The sequence below is a fragment of the Anastrepha obliqua genome, chromosome 5 (genome assembly GCF_027943255.1).
Source record: "Anastrepha obliqua isolate idAnaObli1 chromosome 5, idAnaObli1_1.0, whole genome shotgun sequence".
Classification (NCBI taxonomy): Eukaryota; Metazoa; Arthropoda; class Insecta; order Diptera; family Tephritidae; genus Anastrepha; species Anastrepha obliqua.
In genome coordinates, this window is record NC_072896.1 from 75,884,478 (window position 1) to 75,906,088 (window position 21,611).

General features: G+C 35.9%; 2 protein-coding genes and 1 non-coding gene across 3 annotated transcripts in view; all 3 read left to right on the forward strand.

The window, feature by feature from the left end:
* Positions 1–5,942, forward strand: part of LOC129248839 (putative nuclease HARBI1) — a 51,029-nt gene extending 45,087 nt beyond the window's left edge. Inside the window, exons 4-5 of the mRNA XM_054888451.1 lie at positions 2,549–2,768; positions 5,862–5,942. Of these exons, the coding sequence (XP_054744426.1) occupies positions 2,549–2,768; positions 5,862–5,942 (301 nt within the window). The remainder of the gene's footprint in view (positions 1–2,548; positions 2,769–5,861) is intronic.
* A 10,330-nt stretch (positions 5,943–16,272) lies between these two features.
* Positions 16,273–16,764, forward strand: LOC129248015 (hepatocyte nuclear factor 1-beta-B-like). Its single transcript, XM_054887418.1, has one exon. The coding sequence runs from the start codon at positions 16,273–16,275 to the stop codon at positions 16,762–16,764; it is 492 nt and encodes a 163-aa protein (XP_054743393.1).
* Positions 16,765–18,152: 1,388 nt separating this feature from the next.
* On the forward strand, positions 18,153–18,226 carry Trnan-guu (transfer RNA asparagine (anticodon GUU)). The gene has a single exon. It is a non-coding gene; the product is annotated as a tRNA-Asn (tRNA).
* Positions 18,227–21,611: the final 3,385 nt, after the last annotated feature.

Here is a 21,611-nt window from a genome sequence, read left to right on the forward strand (position 1 = left end):
TCTCTAAAGTTTCTGAGCTCTTCGCAAGCGTGCTTTCACTTTATTTATTTTTTGTTTTGCTTGCATTCTGATTCATTACCCTCGTGGAATGTGTACTTTCATCATAAATAAGGTACAAAATCCTTAGAGCGACGTTTATAAATTGGGTATTTTTGGTAAACCTTGGATTAGTTGTATGGAATTTAAAAAGTTTTAAATTCTGGAAAAGTACTGTTAAAGCGTTGCTAACTCTCTATTTATTTTATTGCCTAAGGATTACTATGTATTACCCAGTGACCTAACTTCAATGCAAATGTAATGAATACAATTTTCCTTGAGTGCTTCTCGAGTCTGTCCTTACTATTTGTTTTAATTTTATTTTATTTTCTTTCTTTGCTGGGTTTCCTTTTACTATTTACATTCTTTCCGTACTTCAATCTTATGTTACGTTCTACTGTCTTTCGCCTTCGTCATCGTTGTAGCAGTAAATTTCTTGACTGCTTTATTGTCGAATGTGTGGGTGCCTGCATTTGTGGTATGATCTCATCTTGTAACCTCGAGGCAATATTTACTTTTTTGCAGTAATGAGTGTTTCATATTTTCTCTACCACGAGTTTTTCAGCTATAAATTGCAGTAATACATATATCGTTATTTTTTTAAGTATTTATACATGCACTGAAAGAAAAAAATCCGGGCACTTAAAAACTTACAGTATTATCCGTCTGAGACTCAACACTAAAGCATTTAGGTCGCACGTTTCTTTGCTTTTATTTGATGCTCTTTAATACTGAAAAACATAGACATATCTTCACATAATCGATAGAATAATTACTTACACTTTTAATATAATAATAAAAACGATTGAATTTCGATCCAACCAAATATGCGATGAATGAACGAAAAAACAAAGTCTATGTTAGGTGACGAACTTCTTCAGTTTTCCGTTAAATATTAAAATTTATAAAATATCAAAATTTTTCCAAATTATAATTTTACTACTGAAAAGTCAATCAAATTTTTGTTTTAACAATAGAGAACAAAATTGAATAGGATGGATACCGTTAATATTTTACGCCCAATAATGAAAACACAGTAAAATTATGTATAATGAAAATAGATTTTTTTTTTTTTTTTTCAAATATTCCACTTAGAAGTCAATTCACTTTTGCATTCGTCTGAACCAATTTCCAAAGCCCCTCCACCACTTAGCAGTGTATACTTCCAAAACGAGTTGTTTCAAAGCTTCAACAACTTCTTCAGGCGTTGAAAAACGTTGACATCGCATTTTATTTTTGATGCTCAGGAACAAAAAACAAAATCAATAGGTGCCAAATGAGGGCGGTCAGGTGGAAAACCCATTATTTCGATCTTTTGAGTGCTCACAAAATCTCCTGTGTGACCCGATACATGAGAACTCGCATTGGTAAAGGATAATCCGTTTTCGGTACCTGGTTTCCTTTAATTCTCCGAAAACTTCTGGCAAACAAATGATTTTGTACCACTCAGAATTGACTAGTTTCTCTAGTGCATTAGGAGTACACGAAACAGCAAAATTATAGGAATAGTTGTCGCCCCTCGGCAGGCAATGGCAAAACCTCCGAATGTATTTCTCTGCCATGAAGTAACTCCTCATAAAAAACCATTTGCCGTTCAGAGTCGGCCTAAAACTGTAGGTCCCTCCACGCACGTCACAAATAGAAGAAGGAGCTCGGCCAAACACCTTACAGAAGTGTACTTGCCAATTATTTGTTTTATTTATAGTTACAGTTGCGAAACGACGTGATTTTCCGAAAAAACAAGCGACTATTTATATGGTTACTTCAGAGCCAAGGTTTACAGATTAAAAGGTTTAGTCATCCGAATCAAAACTATGAGAGTAGCTTCATCTCCCACGTCATCCAAATAATATGAGCAGATACTGTATTGATTTTTCTCAATCTCAATCTCAGTTCTTTCGTAAACAAAGCAGTCAATCAGCTGATTCCTTTAAAATCGCTAAGAGCTGCTTAACGGTCTGATTTTGGCTACAATGACTGTACATCGTGCCCAAGAGATGGATTTTTTTGGCACATTTGCAATTTGCATTTTTTTAATATCTGAGAGTAAATTGCCCCATTCCTTCATAGCTCATTGACAATGCAGCTTTCTGGATTGCCCTAGCAGCAGGAACCCATACCATTGTCATTGTGTGTCGCGCGACTTTTTTATTTAGAGCCTTCCTATATTCAACTATCTTCGATACTTATTGATTTAAGAGATTTGAATGCGTTTACGCCACCGTTGCAGAGAAATTTTTCAGGCAAATAAGAGCCTCTTTATTGCTATTAGTTTAAACATTACATACATTTTTGGAATTCTAATAATACCATACTTACTTTTATTTATTTCGAAGGTTTTGTGCTTTCAAAGTAGATTTCCATTATTTGATTAGCTCTTGAAAACAATTTTTTTAATCTTAGATTTTTGCTACTTCCTTTGTATGAATGGCACACCTAGCTATGAAAGGCTAAATAAATACAGGGTATTTCAAGTTCATGTATCTTTTTTAGCAATATTTTGCTTTGACAGCTATCACAATTCCATGGCATCTCTTTTGGCCGATGCTAAAGGTCTTTCGATTTCGCTGGAGAACCCTATGATAATTGCACGTTATGGTGCAGCGATTTGGACAGCAAGATCACCGGAATCAACGTCTTTGGACCATTTGCTGTGCGACCAAGTCAAAGGGGAAGCTCTTGTAAACGAGCCTGAAGATTTGAGCGATAATGTGAGGCGTGAAGTTTCAGAGGTAGAATCTAAATTATGCCCAAATTTCATTGAAAATTTCCATAAAACCGAGAAATGTTCACGCGGAGAATTTAGTTTTCCATTCACAATTTGTTTATTATATCATTAAGTAAGAAAATAAGCAGATAATTGATTCCCATTAAAAAACAATAAATAAGAAAGGAAACTCGAACTTCAAATAGCCTGTGTTATGAAATTAATACAAAAAATATAATTTTATGATTAAAAATAATTCTGAAACCGATCTGCCGCGCCAATCTAAAGCCTGTTCGTTGAAGCGTTACATTTCTGATGTCACAGCGGTTGCCAATTAACTGAAATGATCTAATCTGCCAAAATTTCTAAATTACAGATTTTTTGAATTTAATTAAAAATCCTTATACGATTTTCTAATGACGGCATAAATAGGTATGGCATGATCAAATTTCGCTTTGTCCATAAACCATTTAATGGAAGGAATGTATGTATTTGTAAATATTAGAAGTAAAATGTAGCCGAATGTGTTGGTGCGTGACTACCATTCGGAAGCGCGTAGGTTCGAATCTCCGTGTATGAAATAGGACCTCGGCAGGCAATGCAAGCCTGCGAATATATTTCGGCTCCGAGAAAGATCGTCATAAAAAACCACCGAACGGCAGACGTAAAATAGTAGCAGTCTTCATTTTGAATATTATCAAATTTAATATCTTTACTATCGCAAAGATTTGGTAAAACACGCTGACAAATTAGGTTGAAATTGACACGAACATTTTTTTTTTTCAAATTTTAAGTGCTTTCTATAGTCTAATTTTCATAGCATCAAGTAGATTCGGTTGGAATAAGTAAATTGGTAGCATAAATCTGTACCTTATTGCTTTCAAAACACCAAGAACTGCTTTAAAATTGATAATCTGCGCCTTAATAGCATGAAACAGCGGTACAGTAAAACAACCAAAAAATGTTTAATATTTCTTTTAGGGATTTCTCAAGATCTTGGAGCTGCACAGCCTAGTGATCGGAAAGAAAATTTTAGATTGCCGTTAAAATAAACCGTTGATTACTTGTTTATATACAGAAAATTTAATAAGCGAATTAAAGCTTTGTCGAAAAAATTACTTCAAATTCATTTCTATACCATCCGATGCAATAAGTCAAGTTGATATTTTCATATGAATTGATCCTCTCTAATGCTTATAGTTGAATCAGTTTACAATGCATTTATACCAAATGCGCAAACATTAGCTTGGAAAAAGCTTTCTGCTTTAGAATTCTAAGCACAGGAATTATATTTTAAGTCGTTTTATTCATAATATTTGTGATAAGCTGAACTATTCGAAAAATAAAATCAGACCCTCCGCCAAAGTTGATCCTCTTTCATAAATATTAGCATTTGTTCGTGTTAAGTAGCCAAATTAATCATCCAATTTTAATTTTGAATAACTTTTTTTATTACAAGAACAAAAAGAATTATGGAAATCTTTATTTTGATCTTTACCTCCATTACTTTTCTGTTTGTATACTGCAGCTGTCCAGTTTACAAGTTTCAAATATGATTGACGCACGACGCCACTTCGAAAAATTATAATTTTTCCTATGGGGGATTAATTTTGCGGCACTTTGCGGGTGATTAATTATGCGCCACTTTGGGCCAAACTTTTAAAATGATGTTAGTTCCAACTGGATCTATAGAATCTCCTATAGGGCGGCTGTTAGAAAAAAACAATTCAATCAGTAATTGTACTTGCCTTTTCGACGATTTCTGACTCTTTGCTGACAATATCTTCGAGATGGTCCATCGCAATTTGTTGCAAAAACAAATTAGTCTCGTTTTGGCTTTAATTTATATAGAAAGTGATTGCCCGGAGCCTTCTTTATGCATTTGAGGGTTAAACGCTTTTATTTTGGTTTGCTTTTATATTTATTTTCTTTGCTGCGGTTTCACCTCCGCATTCAATTTGATTTTAAAATATTTACAGCCAAACAGATGCTGTTGCTTCAAACATTTTCTACTTAATGGGAATCTAATTCGTATTCCAACCGTGACAAAATAGTCACAACGGGTGCTATGTTGGTCGAGCGGGAATAAGGCGAGCAGCGTTGGCTGGTGTCCATTACAATGACGACAACAGCTGTTCTAGGGTTCGCACAACCAAAGTGGGGAAATCGCTGAAGTCGCGCTGTTGGTCGCCGCCACTTTCGTTGTCGCCAGTGTGCTTTGGCGCCCAAAAATCCAAACAGTACGTGAGTGGCATGTGAATGGCGAATTTTCCGCCACCAATTTTTCAGCGTAGTGCACAAAGTTTATATGGCCAAGAATGGGAATGGGATACTCGTAGAAGACGACTCAGCTCACAATACATATACCCAGCTTGGCATGTGGTGGGAAAATTTTGGGCAGCCATTTGGGTGGTGCACTAATGTGTTTGATATTTTCTTGAAGCGCAAAGCCAATTTTGCTGCTCAAAGATGATGCTATTAAGTTACGGAGACTAACAAAAGCAACAACAATATGTGCCAGTCAACGCCAACATTTGGTGAATGCGTGGTTTGATACTCCACAAAACTATTATATGTTATTGCATTGTACCCTTCGATGCCAAACGCTAGGAATTCATGTATAACATTGTTCGAGTTAGAACTTACATATGTACGTACATCTATGTACATATCATAGATATGCCGTTGGTGTGCGTAAGCATATATTGCAACACTAGTGCAACCCAAACTCAATGGGAGCTATGCTGCTGGTGGATGGCAAGGCGAAGCTTGAGATACGAGTATGTTTTCAGGTCAAGGTTGCACAAAATTATCTAAACCACGCGCACGCACACACACACACATGTAAAGAATTTTTGTTGCTTATTTATTGCGAGTAGTTTTGCACCGAACTAGAATCGCATAAAATGCGCAGCGAAAAAATTACCGCAACATACGAGCATCTCAATACGTATGCATATGTTCAGATATGCGCATGTTGCATGCCTTACATCATTCATTGCCACATGTTGTGTGCCACATTTGCGCTGTGCTTGCCACTATTTCATTTCTTCGTAATTTTCATTTTTTATTTTTCCTATTTTTATTACCCTTTACATACTTACATACCTTATTACAGCTTTCGCTTAGTCTCAAAGCCGATTTCTCACTGGTTGCACGTGTAGCAGGTGGCACAAATGGTGGTCTTTCGCCATGTTAGCATCTATGTATGTAAATATGAAGTGACTTCAGCTCGTTAGCGCGGCGCTCACATTGGGCTGCTTTGCATATTTTGGACGCAATTCTATAAGATTTCTGCCATACGTGGTTTGTTTTTTATTGCTTGGTGTGGCTTTTGTGGCAATTGTGCCAGCTGATGCTATCGTGTTTATGCGCTGCCGCTAGCGCTGCTACGTTGACTGTTCTGTGGCGTGGCACATCTTTTATTTATGCAATTTAACACTTCGGCATTATATTATTCACCACAACGCTTGAATGGTGGCTGTCAAGGACTTTGCTTTTGAAACTAGGTATTTCTCAAGGATTCATTTCCTTTGGAGCAAGTATTCCATTCGCTCACAATTTCGTTTTCAAAATTGCAATGTATGCTAAAATGTTGCAAGGAACTATTTTCTATGCCCGTAGGGAATCAATAAATTTTATTTTTGTTCTCATAACAGTTGCCTGTAAAGGCGTAACGAAATTCTTGTACTTATATATATTTGTAATTTTAAATACATAGGTGCGATGCATATGCAATGGTGAAAATAATAATTGGAATGGAGTTGCCATGATGTTTTGGTCCTTCGGCCGTTATTCGGTGCATGCTACAACTCAAATCAAGTTTTAGTGCTTGAAGTGTCTTAGCGAAATTTAGTACCGTTGGTAAAGAGTATTTTTCTACTCAATACAAACGGGTTCGGTTAATAATAACGCATACCTTCCCTATAAAAGTAATATCCAAAACTTCATAAAATTCGTAAAATAATATACCCTACGTCGAAATCATAGATTTTGAACTTTTGTTATATGGAGAAAGTGCTTAACATCATCCCGGAAATTTAAAAAAAAAATACGTAAGAATTTGTAGCCACTTCAAACTCGCACTTTTTATACTAAAATTGAATGGGCTATAGAACTACATACCCAATTAAAAAAAATTATTAAAATTTTTATTAAAAAGTTTGAAATTTTGATCAAAATTTGTTGAGTTTTATAAGGCTTGTACAAAGTTTGAAACTTTATTTTTATGGTATTTATTGCAAAACGAACTATATTTTGATCAAAAGCAAAACAAATGGAAATTAAAAAAAAAAAATGTCAAAATTTATCAAAATATCGCGTATCATGTGTGTATATCACTCGTTTGCCGGAAGAACGTCGTAACACACAAAATCGAAAATTCGTGAAAAACGGCCTCAAAGTTTTACATTTACTTTACTTCGTTAGATAAAGTACAGGCACATTTTCATCGAATCAAATACTCTTAATAGATATCGCTATTTTTACACTGCGTAAAAAATATGCACTTATGCAAAAACAAAAAAAATATTTTTCCCTTATGCAAAAGTAATAAAAAAATAAAATTCTGGATTTCTACTCTTGAGGGAAATGGGCGATGTGTATTCTGAGAGGAGCAGAATTATTCCAACAACACTCTTGTATTCAATCCATCACATTATTCTAAGAACAAAAATCTAAATATTAATCACTCATAAAAAAAAGCCCAATCAAATAGTTTTCTCTACTGACCATTAATCCTCTTGATAACTTCAATTAAGCTATTTTGACTGTAGTGAACAACTTGTGTTTTTGTTTTTGATCACACTTTCAACTAATTTCTAGCATTCATACTTACAGAGGTACTTCGTGCAGTAGTGGTAGTATGTGAAGCCTTCGCGACATTATGGCCTCCTCCCTCATATTCCAATGAACCTTCTAACATACTTCCATTCGATTGAAAATTGTTGATTTTACCTTAGTCACTAAAAAAATCGTTTATATATAAGTTAGACATTAGCCATGAAATCTTTAGACGCCTAGAAATATTAGACTGGCGTTGGCTACTTTTTGTCGCTGTAGACTTTAATGGACAATTGAACTGGTCATGCTTAAGTTTATGGCCTTGCTATTCCTTCATAAGGTTTATTATTTAGTTTTATAAAAAAATAATCCATAAACCTGATTACTTCAAAGCCCCTTCTCATGCAGGAACTGAGTGAGAAACATCCTCAAAGTATTGATTGTTGTTGCAGCAGTTTACAACACCCTGTTAAGTGCAGTAAAGTCCCCAGTCGTCGTCGAAAATCTCATCTAATAGCAAACACAGAAAAAAGGCTGTTTCAAGGTGGGAGGTGTTAGATGAGTGGGTGTAAGGGACATATTAGCAGGTGTTTACACTGATGCCGTGATACCTTCACATACCGAACATATGTTGAGTAGGTAAGGGTCGAGTTGATTCTGGTGAAGTTTAACTTGCAGCAACACTTGGAACGTAATTTTGCCAGAGTAACGCAGTTTACAACACTTCATTTCCAATGGGTGGTGGTTGGACTTAGGCTACGAAATTCGGCGAGTGAGAAGGCATACAGTTAGTAAGCCACTCTCAGTGAATGTCCTTAATAGCTTACCTGCAAACTAGTAGGTCTAAGGCTTGGTAACAATGGGAGGATATTTTCAATCCTTGTATGTAACTGTAACACAGAGTCTAACTTATGCGCAAAAAGTGAAAAGTGAAGTTCAGACTCTCAGCATAAGTTGCTTTTTTCGTCACAAGAAAATGTAAACGATTTATTTATTATGTATTTTCAATTATGTAGAAAACATATATATAGGTCGTACTACAAAATGAACCATATAAGGCAAAGTTTCGAATTTTGTATAAAATTTTAAAATATTCGGAGACACTGACACTGTACATTTAACCACATTTTTTTTCTTTGTAAGAAAACACCCAAACCCACAGCTGAAAAATTTGTCAAAAATCAACGCAATTTTTGAACCAAAAGCTTGCACTTTATTATACCAAAATTCAATGATCTATAAAACTACTTATCCGAAGCTTTTTTTTTTTAATTCTGAATAAACATTTTTGAAGTAGTCATGAAAATTTGCCGAATTCCTACAAATTTTCTACAAAGTTAGAGACTTTACTTTATATGAGTTTTGTTGTAGTATGAACTATGTTTTTATAAAAGAATATATAGAATTAAAAAGTAAATAAATAGGCAAAACTTGTCAACGTATGGTGTGTTCACTTTCTTTTGACGCTGACTGTATGCATAGAAATTTCTTTCAAAGAAATGCCAATTGCCAATATGCCAATTTCAGCTCTATACCTCTATACCTTTGAGTTCAAGCTCACATTAAGAGTAAGCATGTTGAGTTTGCGCTAAGGCTCACTTTATATGCATGAAGCCCCATAACACTAGAACGCCTTATAGAAGCTTTTACAAGGCTTGCGAGGCAGCAGCGCCTAAAACTATGTAATCGCAGTACACGAAACTTTAATGATCGTTATAGTAAATTTATTTTTTTGTCTTCCTTTTCCTATATACAAGAAAATTTATAACCTCTGCCCAGCGCATCGTTTGAATTGCCCTTGACGGCAGCTCGAACCACAAAAACTCTCATATCTCATATGTCCTTAACTCCAATTCGATTGTACCATTTCTCTATCACAGTATTCTCTTTTTTCGCTTATAAATTCATAATAGTATAAATTTGCTATCATTCCCTTTACTTAGTACAATTTAAAAATAATCAATTACATTCACTCACACGCTGACACTTTCGCATTCACACACATTTCATGCTTTCATCACTGATAGCGAGTAAAGTGAAGGGCGGCAATCGTTGACACTTTTTCATATTTGTTGCTGTTTTTGTATTTTTTTTTTTGCGTTTGCGTTTGCTCAACATACTTTCTTTTTGCACTCGTGCAGAAAATGCGCCGGAAAATTGCATTGACCCAGTTTGCCATTTGTCATTCTTGCATTGACAGTCGACGTTAGCCAGACAACACACCCACACAAACACAGTGTAGATGTCTCAAATAAACGTAAATAACTATTAAAAATTCTACGTTGGATTGCTAAGCATATTATTTTAAACACTACGCATTCTGATTTTCAAATAAAAATGTATATTTTTTTAATAAAAATATTTATATTTTATAAATATCTTACGACGCTTGTTGTTTGAATTATACAACTATTTTGCGGAATCTTTAATAGCAAATCGGTTCTTTAGTTTACATTAATAAAGTGAAAGAAATGTTGATCAATAACCGCAAATTAACCACCAGAGAGCTCGCAAAGGACTTGAATATTGCTTATGGATCCGTTCAAGACATAATAATGAATGCTAAGTTGGTCCCAAAGGAATTGGGAATTTGAACCAAGAGCAAAAAACCACGTAATTTTCGGTGAAAAAGGAAGTGTTGCTCACAGTTCTTATGGATTACAATGGAATTTCTTCCAATAGGTCAGCCAGTTTAAAAGAACTATTGCTAGGGCGTTATGAGACATTTACGTCAGGCAATTCGCCACAAAAAAAGGATTTGTGGGAAAATAACACCATGATAACACACTGGCGCACAGTGCCATCACTATCCGTGAATTTTTGACCAAGAACGAAATGAATACCATCGAATGCATCTGAAATAGCACATTTGAACGAGTCAAAAAGCCACTAAGACGTGGCTTAATAGCCGAATGGAAGTAATGGAAAATCGAAGACGGTTCTGATGGCTATACCCAAAATAGAGTAGCAGAAATGTTTCGAGAGCTGGAGCAAACGCTTGCATAAATGTGTTGCAGTTGAATATATTCCGGGAACTCTTTGATTCAGTTGGTATTCTAATGCTCAGTATTTGCGAAAACAGACTGCAAATATTTTTAAAAGCAACGTCAAGTCTACAAAGTAAAGCTAAAGCTGTCGTATAATTAAGAAAAAGGAAAAGGAATTTGTTTCAAAGCGTTCCAACTACATTCCAGTATTAACTACACCTGCTAATGTGCCCTTAGTGCATGGAAATTTCACTTCGAAGTTTGTTAATTTTTTATAAAGAACATGCCATAAATGGAATTCATAGAAAAAGAAGAATTTATAAAACAATTATGTCCCAAGAATTTTTATTTCCAGAGCCAATTTCGATAGAGCGAATTTTTGAAGCGAAATATCTTTTAGAGCCTAAACTACATAACTAAAGTCAGCCTTAAATACTCTTTGATGGGTAACCTGCGATTACTGAATCCAAAGATTTAACTGTTTTCAATCTACTTCTTTCTCATTTATTCTTTAAATCCTCGACTTCTAAAGGATTTCTTTTACCTACATTATCAAAACGATTTGCGTAGTACCCTAATGCGAATGCATACATGCCTATGTAAAGGGTTTTTCAATAAGGGCGGGTAGATGTTGAAATGGAATAAAATGGCGTTTGCTGTGTGGCACGTAGCGCCGTCCTGCTTGAACCACATGTCGTCTAGGTCCATATGGTTCAATATGGGCCGTAAGAAATAGGAAGGGCCACCACGTCTACCGAAAAATGGGCGCAATGCGCGCAACGTTTGCGTTAATGAACACTCATTTTGATAATAAAGTTTTATCATTTCAACGTGCTGTTCAATCGTGTAACTTGCCATGATGATTTGGCATAAACAACTGAACAATAAACAAAAGATTTGACAGATGTCACAAAAAAATGGCTGCCACAGGGCGCCAAAATCGACCCGCGCCAATTGAAAAACCCTTTATATACAGCATTGTTGCAAAGCAACACACCACTGTCTTTTGTGCATTTTGCATTTCATTTCGCATTTTACTTGCTTTCTCTTGTAATTTTCCATTACTTTAACATGACATTTTTTCTCTGCTTTACACATATCAGAAATATTCCCTAACGTTTTTTTTCGTTTTTTTCTTTTGTTGCGTAGCAGTGCGTTGCTATAACTATGATGCCTTTTTGCTTAGTCGCCTTTTGTTACACTGCGAATATTGGGTTGCTTTGCGCCATAAATTATATTGCTGTTGTTTTCCCTTGCTGGTGGCATGACAAACTCTTGATTTCGACGCTCACACATACTGTTGACAGCGTTGCATTTTAATGACTGACAACACGTCAGGCGCTGACAGTTGACAGTTTTCTCGCATACACTGTATGAAATATGCTTTCATGTAACACTTTGCTGTTGCTTCTGATATGTTGATAATGGCAGACAGGGATGTGGAAAATTTCAGGATGGAAAAATTACTTGTGTCATTATTTGTAGTGGAAGTATGAAAAATAACTTGAATAGTGGAGAGTTTACGTTTTTGGTTCTGTATTTGCAAACGCAATTTTTGTGGCCATCGATGTGTGGCATTTAGTTTACTGTCTTGTATTAGGCGCCTTCGATACGCCAAGGGTTAGTGCGTGGCGTTTAAATGAAGCTAATGAAATAAACATAACACATGGGCTGAAAAGTCCCGGGCCTAACAAAGAAAACACGGCTTTTGTTTTGTTCAAAATTAAAAAAAAAAACAAAACAAAAAAAATTGTTCATCAACGTGATTTCCATCAACAACAATACAATCATTCTAGCGCCGCTCTAACATTTCCATTTAACTTTTGTAGAACGATTTAACGTTTGTCTCAAAATAGGCCTCAGCTTCGGTGATGACCCCTTTATTCGACCGCTAGGAGCCAAATCTGGCGAATACGGTGGATGTGGGAGCAATTCGAAGTTCCATTCCTGTAGTTTTTTGGCCAACAGTGAGCAAACGCGGCACCCACTTGGAACAGAGCTTTCTCATAGTCAAATGCTCATGCACTATAAAGCCAACCCGTTCTTTTGTTATATCAGGTCAGTCCATAAGTTCGTGCGTATTTTACCCATAATTTCGCTTTTGGACGATTTTTGCATACAAAAAATTATTCGCGGAATATAACGGAACTATTTATATTTTCTTTGATATATTGTGCATTCAACAAGTGATTTTAATCGTGGAGAGAAGCACGTGCTGTTAAAAAATAAAATGGAAATCGAACGCTTATAAGAGATATATTTTGAATTTGCAGCGGAGCCAAAGTTGACAGTCGATATGATAGTTCAGAGCTTAAATTCATCGCATGGAACAGTTCACAGACACCTGGTTCAGTTGGGAAAGGTTTCAAAGCTGGCAAAATGGGTTCCGCATAGACTTTCCGTCGCCAACCTTCACCAGAGAGTGAATGTGTGTTCCCAGCTGCTGCAACGGCTTGAAAATGAAAGTTTTTTTGAACCGTATCGTTACTGGTGATGAAAAATGGGTCCTTTACAATAATCCTGTTCGCAAACGCCACTGGTTAGATAAAGATGAAACACCAGAACCGACCCCTAGAGATGGCCTCAACCCCAAGAAGATTCTCCTGTATATTTGGTGGGATATGGCCGGTATTATTTATTATGAACTTTTGGAACCAAACCTGACGATAACTGCTGATTATTATTCCCATCAGCCATCAAACCTGAATGAGGCACTTAAAAAAAATCGACCGTCTTTAGTGAATAGACGCAAAGTTTTGTTTCACCACGACAACGCAAGGTCTCATACCGCAAGACAAACATTAGGCAAGCTGAACGAGCTCGGATGAGAGCTAATGCCGCATCCACCATACTCTCCGGATATTGCACCTTGTGATTATCACCTTTTCCGTGGACTTCAATCCCATATGAGTAACAAGAACTACTCCTCAAAAGAAGCTATAAAAAGGGATATCGAAGCGTATTTTGGCTCCAAGGACAAAAAAAATTTTTGAGCAGGGAATTAAAAATTTGCCTAAACAGTGGGAAGACATTGTAAATAATGAAGGAAAATAATTATTGATTAATAAATAGTTGAAACATCTTTTTTATTAATTTTAAAACCACCGTTAAAAAACGCACGAACTTATGGACTGACCTGATATTTACGATGTCAGCTAACTCACGCAGCTTCACTTTTTGATCATTCAAAACAATTTTGTGGATTTGTTTTACGTTTTCTCGTGTTACCGCCTCTTTTGGTTCGACGTCCACTGTGTTGTGCATCATCGGTGTCTCTCTACGACCACGTTTGAGGTCAGCAAACTATCAGTTTACTGCTATTTCTGGTGGAGTTGAATTCCCATAATACTTTTCAAGCCATTGCTTCCCTTGAACGGTATTTTTCCCCAACAAGAAGCGGTGTAAAATTAGAACACGAAATTCTTTTTCATTCATTGTTTTGAAAATAACAAAAGTAGCCTCACTCTTAGCACAATAACTCACGAACTAATGAATAGAATGAATATCAGGCAATTTTAGCAGCTGTCGCTTTAAGGTTAGTACTAACTGGAGAGGCGACCGCCGTGGCCGAATGGGTTGGTGCGTGACTACCATTCGGAATTCAGAGAGAGAACGTCGGTTCGAAACTCGGTGAAACACCAAAATTAAGAAAAACATTTTTCTAATAGCGGTCGCCCCTCGGCAGGCAATGGCAAACCTTCGAGTGTATTTCTGCAATGAGAAAGCCCCTCATAAAAAAATATCTGCCGTTCGGACTCGGCTTGAAACTGTAGGTCCCTCCATTTGTGGAACAACATCAAGACGCACACCACAAATAGGAGGGGTGCTCGGCCAAACACCCAAAAAAAGTGTACGGGCCAATTATATATATATAGACTAACTGGAAAAGAGGTGAATGCAATAAAACTAGTCCGATATATATGCTTGGCCGGGGACTTTTCACCCCATGTGTTACGCTGGCAGCACGAGCTTGCAAAAATTGCATTTGTGTGGAAGCACTTAATGAGTATTAGTAAGTCGCGTTCATAGAGACAAAATGTATGTAGTTCATCAACTCGTAACTTGGGATGCTCGTGGGCTGCTCGTGCACTCGTTGTGCTCTTGTTTTGCTCAATATTTTTGTTGACTGTAGACTAGAAAGTAAATAATTGTAAAGTTGCGTAAAAAAACAAAGTTTTCTTGTATGGGCTTGGTCTAATGAGACTTGCCAAATGTCAAAAAAGAGTTTTATGAGGTATCAGACGTTATTTAACTGCATGAAAGCTATCGATATAGATAACTATGGTTTGATAGCTGAGAACGGCAAACTGTGCTGCCATTTCTGTTTAGTAAGGTTTAGAAAGTCATAATTAATCGTTTAGCGATAGAACCACGCTTCTGAATTTTTGAAAATTACTATACAAAAAAATGGTTCGCGAAACTCATAGAGCACTGGCGGCCTCAGCAATCCTTATTTCTTTCGAAATGAGGTAGGAGGTGCCGTAACGGTGAATCCAATTTGAATTTTTGTTTCAAAAAATTTATCAGTTAATCATTGGTGATAGTTTTGGTTCCAAAAAGACAGAGTAAGTTGCCATACAACGCGCTTAACATCGATTTATTTCCATATTCAAGCTACCATTGGCGCCAAACGGCCAGATTTATTGGAAAAAGTAGTAATAAATTCGACTGATCGAATGTATCATGTAGCGCGTAGCCACGGCGGAAATAAATGCTATGAAACTATCTACCAGATTGTTTGGTTGGTTAGCACCTCTGTCTGAATGACACATCCCAGACTCAATTAGAACCACTACGGTTATTTAGTCAAACCCTCTTGATTTGACTATAAATCTACCTATGCCATCTATTTTCTTTCCTGCAATTTCTACCAAGCTTTTCATCGAAAATACCCTCAGCATTCTATGTCGTAGAGCACCCAGACCTGGACACTCACACAGATAGTGGAAGACTGTCTCCCTAGAATCTTCTTGATTGCATCTTCTACATCTATCGTTGGCCACCCCATCTTCCTAGCAAGGTCTTCGATAGGCCAATGGCCGATTAATGTTGAGGTATGAAACTCTGAAGATGTCCCGTCTTGGCCTCCTACCAGATTTCTTGGGTTTGTCTACCAGATTATAATCAATACAAATTCATTCCAACAATATTTCTGTTTTGTATTATCATTTTGAGCTCCCAAGCTCTTAAAAAAACACCCCATATATTCATATTTATAGTATATTGATACTTTTTAGGCACTCGGCAACTCGAACTTTGCCTGAATGCCTCTAAGTCCGTCAGCATGTAATGTTAAGAGTTATCGAAGTTTGATTTTATTTCATTCAGTAAAGTGTTGGCTTTAGCAAAAACAGCATGTTGTGTTAGTTAGTTCGATGTTGTAGTTATGCAAGATTTTACATACAAAATTATATTTTTTTATAAAACATTCGGCTTTACATGTTAATTGTTTTTTGTTTTTTTAACAAACCCGCAACGGAGTTACTGTTGTTTGCATAAATGTTGTATACGTAAGTACAAAAAATGTACTTAAGTCAACAAATACTTCTTGCAGTTAAATTAAGACTGAAGCTGAAATTGCAAAAGCTGTGAACAAATATAGAAAAAACGAAGAGCAGAAAAAAGAAAAAGTACCTTTGAAAATTTAATTAAAAAATAAAAAAAAAAAACAAAGTTTGTCTTGTTTTTTTAACACTTACACGCACCATACGTGCGAGCCGAAGCACGCACACATGCACGCCTTAATAATGTTGCTGCACAATGTCCTCACCGATGGGCGACGACACCACAACTAAATCGACGCCAAGCACGCAACGACCGCAAATCACTACAACAACAAACACTTACCAACAACATGCGAGCATGAACACTTCCGCAGCCACTGTTGTTATTGCAGCAGCCACAGCCGCCACTGCAACCACAGTAACACCAACACAACACACTAGCCACAGTCATCATCATCATCACCACCAACAACAACAACACTGCACGGCAACAGCTGTTGTTGATGGAAATGTGGCTGCGTATGCAGCTGCGTCGACGGTGTCTACTGTGCAACAGCCACCACACCAACAGTCGCAACAGCCACAACATTTGTCATTGCTACAGCGGCCTACAGCGCATGCTAGCAGCAGCAATCCCTCGAGCAGCAGTCATTATGTTTGCTATTTGCCCGTTTTAAAGCCCGATGTTGTGCTCAGCGATCGCGGCCTATTTACTGTTTATTGTTTTGTCAAAGATTTTGTTAGGTAAGTACCATTACCAACCTAATGACAACACTGATTACTTTGTAATGTGTATATTCTGTATACTTTTAACGCCAGTATTTATTCGCAGTTGCGCTCGTAGTAGTTGAGTTATCAGTATTGCTTTCATTGTTGTTGCTGTTACTTTCTGCTAATACTTTCCACTGCCCATCAATTGACTCAAATTTGTTCATAAAAACACAATTTTTTCATAAATACATACATGTAGATATAGCCTTAATTAACTATTCACTGTTAACTTTGCGATAAGGCACAGCTCATCGCTGTAACACAAAATATTTCTATAACAAAAAAAAAACATGTGTGTACAAACAAAAATGTCAACAAAGATAATGAGACGCCTTCTCGCACAAACACACACACGTTTACAAACACACTCCGCAATTCATTCCATCTGTATTGTCTGCTGCCGCTTATCAGCAGTTATGGCACTAATCATTTTCATTATCATTTCCCGCTTGCTGCTTTTCCATTTTGCTGTGCTCCTGTTATTCCGCGACCAGTTATCACCTGTTTTTTCGGCATTGATAAAAAACATTCTTGATGATTTTCAGTTGTGCTATCAAAGCTCACAAATTTTTACTCACTCGCAAGTGTTTTTTCACCAGCGAAAACAGTAACAAATAAAAGCAAACAAAGCGCCTAATATACATATAATATCTTGCCAATTTTCAGAAACTCTGTTAAAATGTGTTAGTACCAGACTAAAGGTAAAGAGCTAAGGTGCATTTCATTTTGAACAGAAGCTGTTGACTACAGGCAGTTGGTTAGAAGTACCTTTCAGGATATTAAAGGTGTAAATTGGTGTTTGTTCTAGCTTCCCCTCCAATTGGTGGTGTGCAACTTGATGTTATTCTACCCAATCGAGGGAGCTCCATGCCGAGCTCTTAACACAAATGGTTTTTTAGGAGAAATGCACTCGAAGGTATGCCGCTGTCTGCCGACAATAGAAAAAAAAATTTCTATAATTTGATGTTTTACCCCGTTAAATATACTTCTTTTGAAGTTCTTCTGCAATTCCCTACAGAAAACCACCTTTTGTATGCTATATCCTTTGAATTTAACGTGAAACTTACAACTTTTTGCGAATGCAGTGCTCATGCAGAATTGTATATTGTATTTCTCACTTTGAGAAAATTCCCTAGAATTTCATTGACTGATAATTTTTGATAGATTTTTCAAGCGAGCACACCCGTAATCTCTTATTGATTGATTGTGCTTTATGAGTCTATACGAATGTATGTATGTAGATAGCTGATGTTGTTACCTCTGGGCAGTTGTTCATCAAACAGTTACTTGCTGATAGCGCTAGTTAAGTTAGCTTCAGTCACGTTTACGTATAAAATATGTTTTAAGTGAAACATTCTGCCAAGTGCCTCCGTGGCGCAATTGGTTAGCGCGTTCGGCTGTTAACCGAAAGGTTGGTGGTTCAAGCCCACCCGGGGGCGAAAATATTTTTTAATGCTTTTTTTTTTTCTTTTGAAAATTTTGTTTTTATTTTTGGGAATTTTATTACTGTAAAAATTTCTTCATATTTTTTAAGAACTTAGAACAGCAATTTTAGTGGATATTTTGGAAAATCATTTTTTAAAATTTTTGTTTTTTGCTCCCTATGTGAATAATATTCTAAATTAAATTCAGCCAACTGAAATAAAGGAGTTCAAGTAAAAATAAAAAACTATTTAATCGTTTTCATATGAAACGCATTAAAATGAAAATTATAAAATAATTTCACTTAAGATCATAAGATCAAAACGCCGGGTCGTAAATCAAGATCTTTTTTTTTTCGATTGCTATGATGTGATGCAATCGGAATTCCTTTCAAATATATGTTTAGTGTGTTTCAGTTTGTGCACAGTTTCTAAAACAGGGTTTCCATAGCTGCTCTTACTTTCTCTGGCGCCCGCTTTGCGTGATTCAGACCACACGATTACCAAATGGTGTATTATCAAAATATAACCAAACATTGACCAAAAATTATTGTACCAATTTAAGCACGGTGTAGCATATCTACCACGGACGAGTCGCGCACACAGAGGATGTTACGATTGCAAAAAAATGTTCTGGCCTTTCTCGATTGTTTAAATTACCCCAGATACTATTCTGGGGGCGTTTGAAATCGAGTTTTCTTACGCTGGAATATTTGTTGAGTCTATTTAATTGCATTATTCTTAGAATTTGCATAGTTGAAAAGTCATACTAGTTTTTAAAATAATTTGCAGAATAATTCACTTAGTTAAAAATTCTAAATTCAAACTTTATGAAGAATTCATCTTTACAAGAGCTTGGCTAAAATTTTTTTGGTTGGCTGATATACCCTGTGATTAAGATCGGAGAAAAATTATACCCTTGAGCAAGCAATGAAAAAATATATTTTTGTAAATAATCTTAAAAATCTAAAATCTCGGAAACTAGTTGTGGTCATAAAGGGTCTTTCTGTTTTAAATGAAAACATGTAAAAATTTAGGTTCTCTCAGGTTTCACTAATTTTATTCTCACTGTCCACCATGAGTACGTCTACAGGTAAAATCTGTCAAATAGCCCAGTGGATTCATGAATGCCTAGTTGTTGCGAACGTCGAGATATCGAATACCGATGTCGAAGGTGGTTCAGCAACACTTTGCGCTACAGCGGCAATATCCTCAACAGAGCGCTCAGTTTTTTTCAGCCAGATCGTTTTCTATCCTCGAGAGAACCAGTTTCTTGAAAATTTTTCACCAATCTTTGAATTATCCTAATTCGGGCGCTTATTTCCACTAAAAAAATTAGGAATTTTGTGAAAAAAATGTGTGACTTCAAACTTCAGCTTTATTACGCTAGATATAAATAAGCTATAAACCTGCATACTAGAAAAAAGATGTTAATTCTGCGTATATAGTTTAAATTTTTTGTTAAATATGTATGAGTTTTTTGTAATGTTAAAGTTTGAAACTTGTTAATAAAGTTTGAAACTTTGAAATATATTGATTTGGTTGTAGTATGAACCATATTTTGATACAAAATTAACGAAAAAATTTGCCGTCGTTCCGCCGACAGTCGGTTATACGTAGCAGGAACTGGAACGACCCGAATTTATATCCGGTCAAGGACTATCACTTCAGCAGCATTTGGAATGTTTATGCTGCTACAACAACAACAAAGAAAGTGCCTCGAAAAACGCTTCTAATATTTATAACTTTCTTAACTCACTGAACATACTCAAAAGTACGAGTATGCCACCGTTGTTTATATAAGACCTGCTGAATGTTTTTTTTTTTTTTTATTAAGGTTTGAAATTTTTAAATATGTAGCTTTTGTTGTAGTATGAACCATATTTTTATACAAAATTAACGGAAAAATTGCCATGGAAAACGTTGCTGGTATTGTAAAAAACTCACTGTGCCAACACTTTTTTGACTCACTGTATATACTGAAATGTACGAGTATGTCATCTGAGTTTATATAAAAGTGGCAAATGTTTTTTTTTTTTTTTTTAAATAAACATCTAAAATTTGCAACTAGCCATTAATTTATTTATGTAATTCATTCAATTCTATACAATTGGTATTTATACTGTGACAATTCAAAGCAATCATCGGTCAATCGAATATTCCCAATTCATGGTGAGTCAACATATAATAATTCTCATGAGTTATCTAATTATTTTCACCACCAACTAACTGCACTCACGCTTGCAATTGAATTTCAACACTTTCACGGAAATGGGAAAATTTACAAAATAAGGCAGCTGCCACAAGGCAATTCTGAAAATTTCACAATTGAGAATTACAATGAATCACAATAGTTTACACAAGTTCACCTTCACAAAATAAATCCAGAAAGAAAATAAAATTTACTTCATAGACTAAACAAACTGAAAGAAGCCTTCTTCGTGATTCGTTGAGTGCAGTCGAAATGTAATGGCAGCACGTGTGGAAAATAAATTACTTCAAAATGGATGAGCTTATTTTATGTGCACCAAATAAAAATTTTATAGAAACTGTGTGCATGGGTAGAAAAAAATAATTATCAAAATTTGCGACACCATACAATTGCTTAATTTTAAATGTGTTTACTTTGAAGCTGGTGGCGGTAAATCGTCTCTATCAAGGCTATAGCCCCGGATGAATGCATTGATCACAAAAATAAGAAATCTTTTGTTAAAACTCAATTATTTAATTCTTCGAAATATTTAATTATTAATTGCTTTGCAGAAAGTGGGCGATTATCTAAACAATTAAATTAGAACAAACAAATAACGCGAAATTCCTGTAGAATCCATTATTAGCTCGAACTAGCCATTTTCTTTTGCTTTACAAATTGCAGAAAAAGGAGCAAAACTTTTATAACTAAAGTTGCAAAGGGAATTTTTTAACTGAACGGCAACTATGTGTTAATCTGTACCAACGAACGAGCTCTGAAATTTGTATTTATGTCAATTTGTTGTCCCATATCCAAAGTGGAGTGTGCATTGCTCAATCCAATGATCCTGCAATCTGTGCGGCCAGCTGCTGCAAAATCATCGACTACTTACTATTGCGTATAAGTTTGTGTCAAGTTTATCGTGTCAAGGGCCAGAGCACTTGGCCAATGAACTGATTTTATATTGTCTGTGTATAAATATGTACCACTGCTCAGATATTAATATACGCCAAGAAAACAGGATAGGGTAATAGTGATAAAGCCATTTTGAATAGCGCGAAAACCGGTCGCTTTTTGGCTGAATTATGCTCCCCCTTAAACTAAGTTCCAACAGACCAAATAGCTGAACCAATTAAGCTTTAAATTTCGTCATTGAGTTTGATGTTCACATACATGCGACCGTGAAGAATTCGACGTTGAGCGAAACCACCA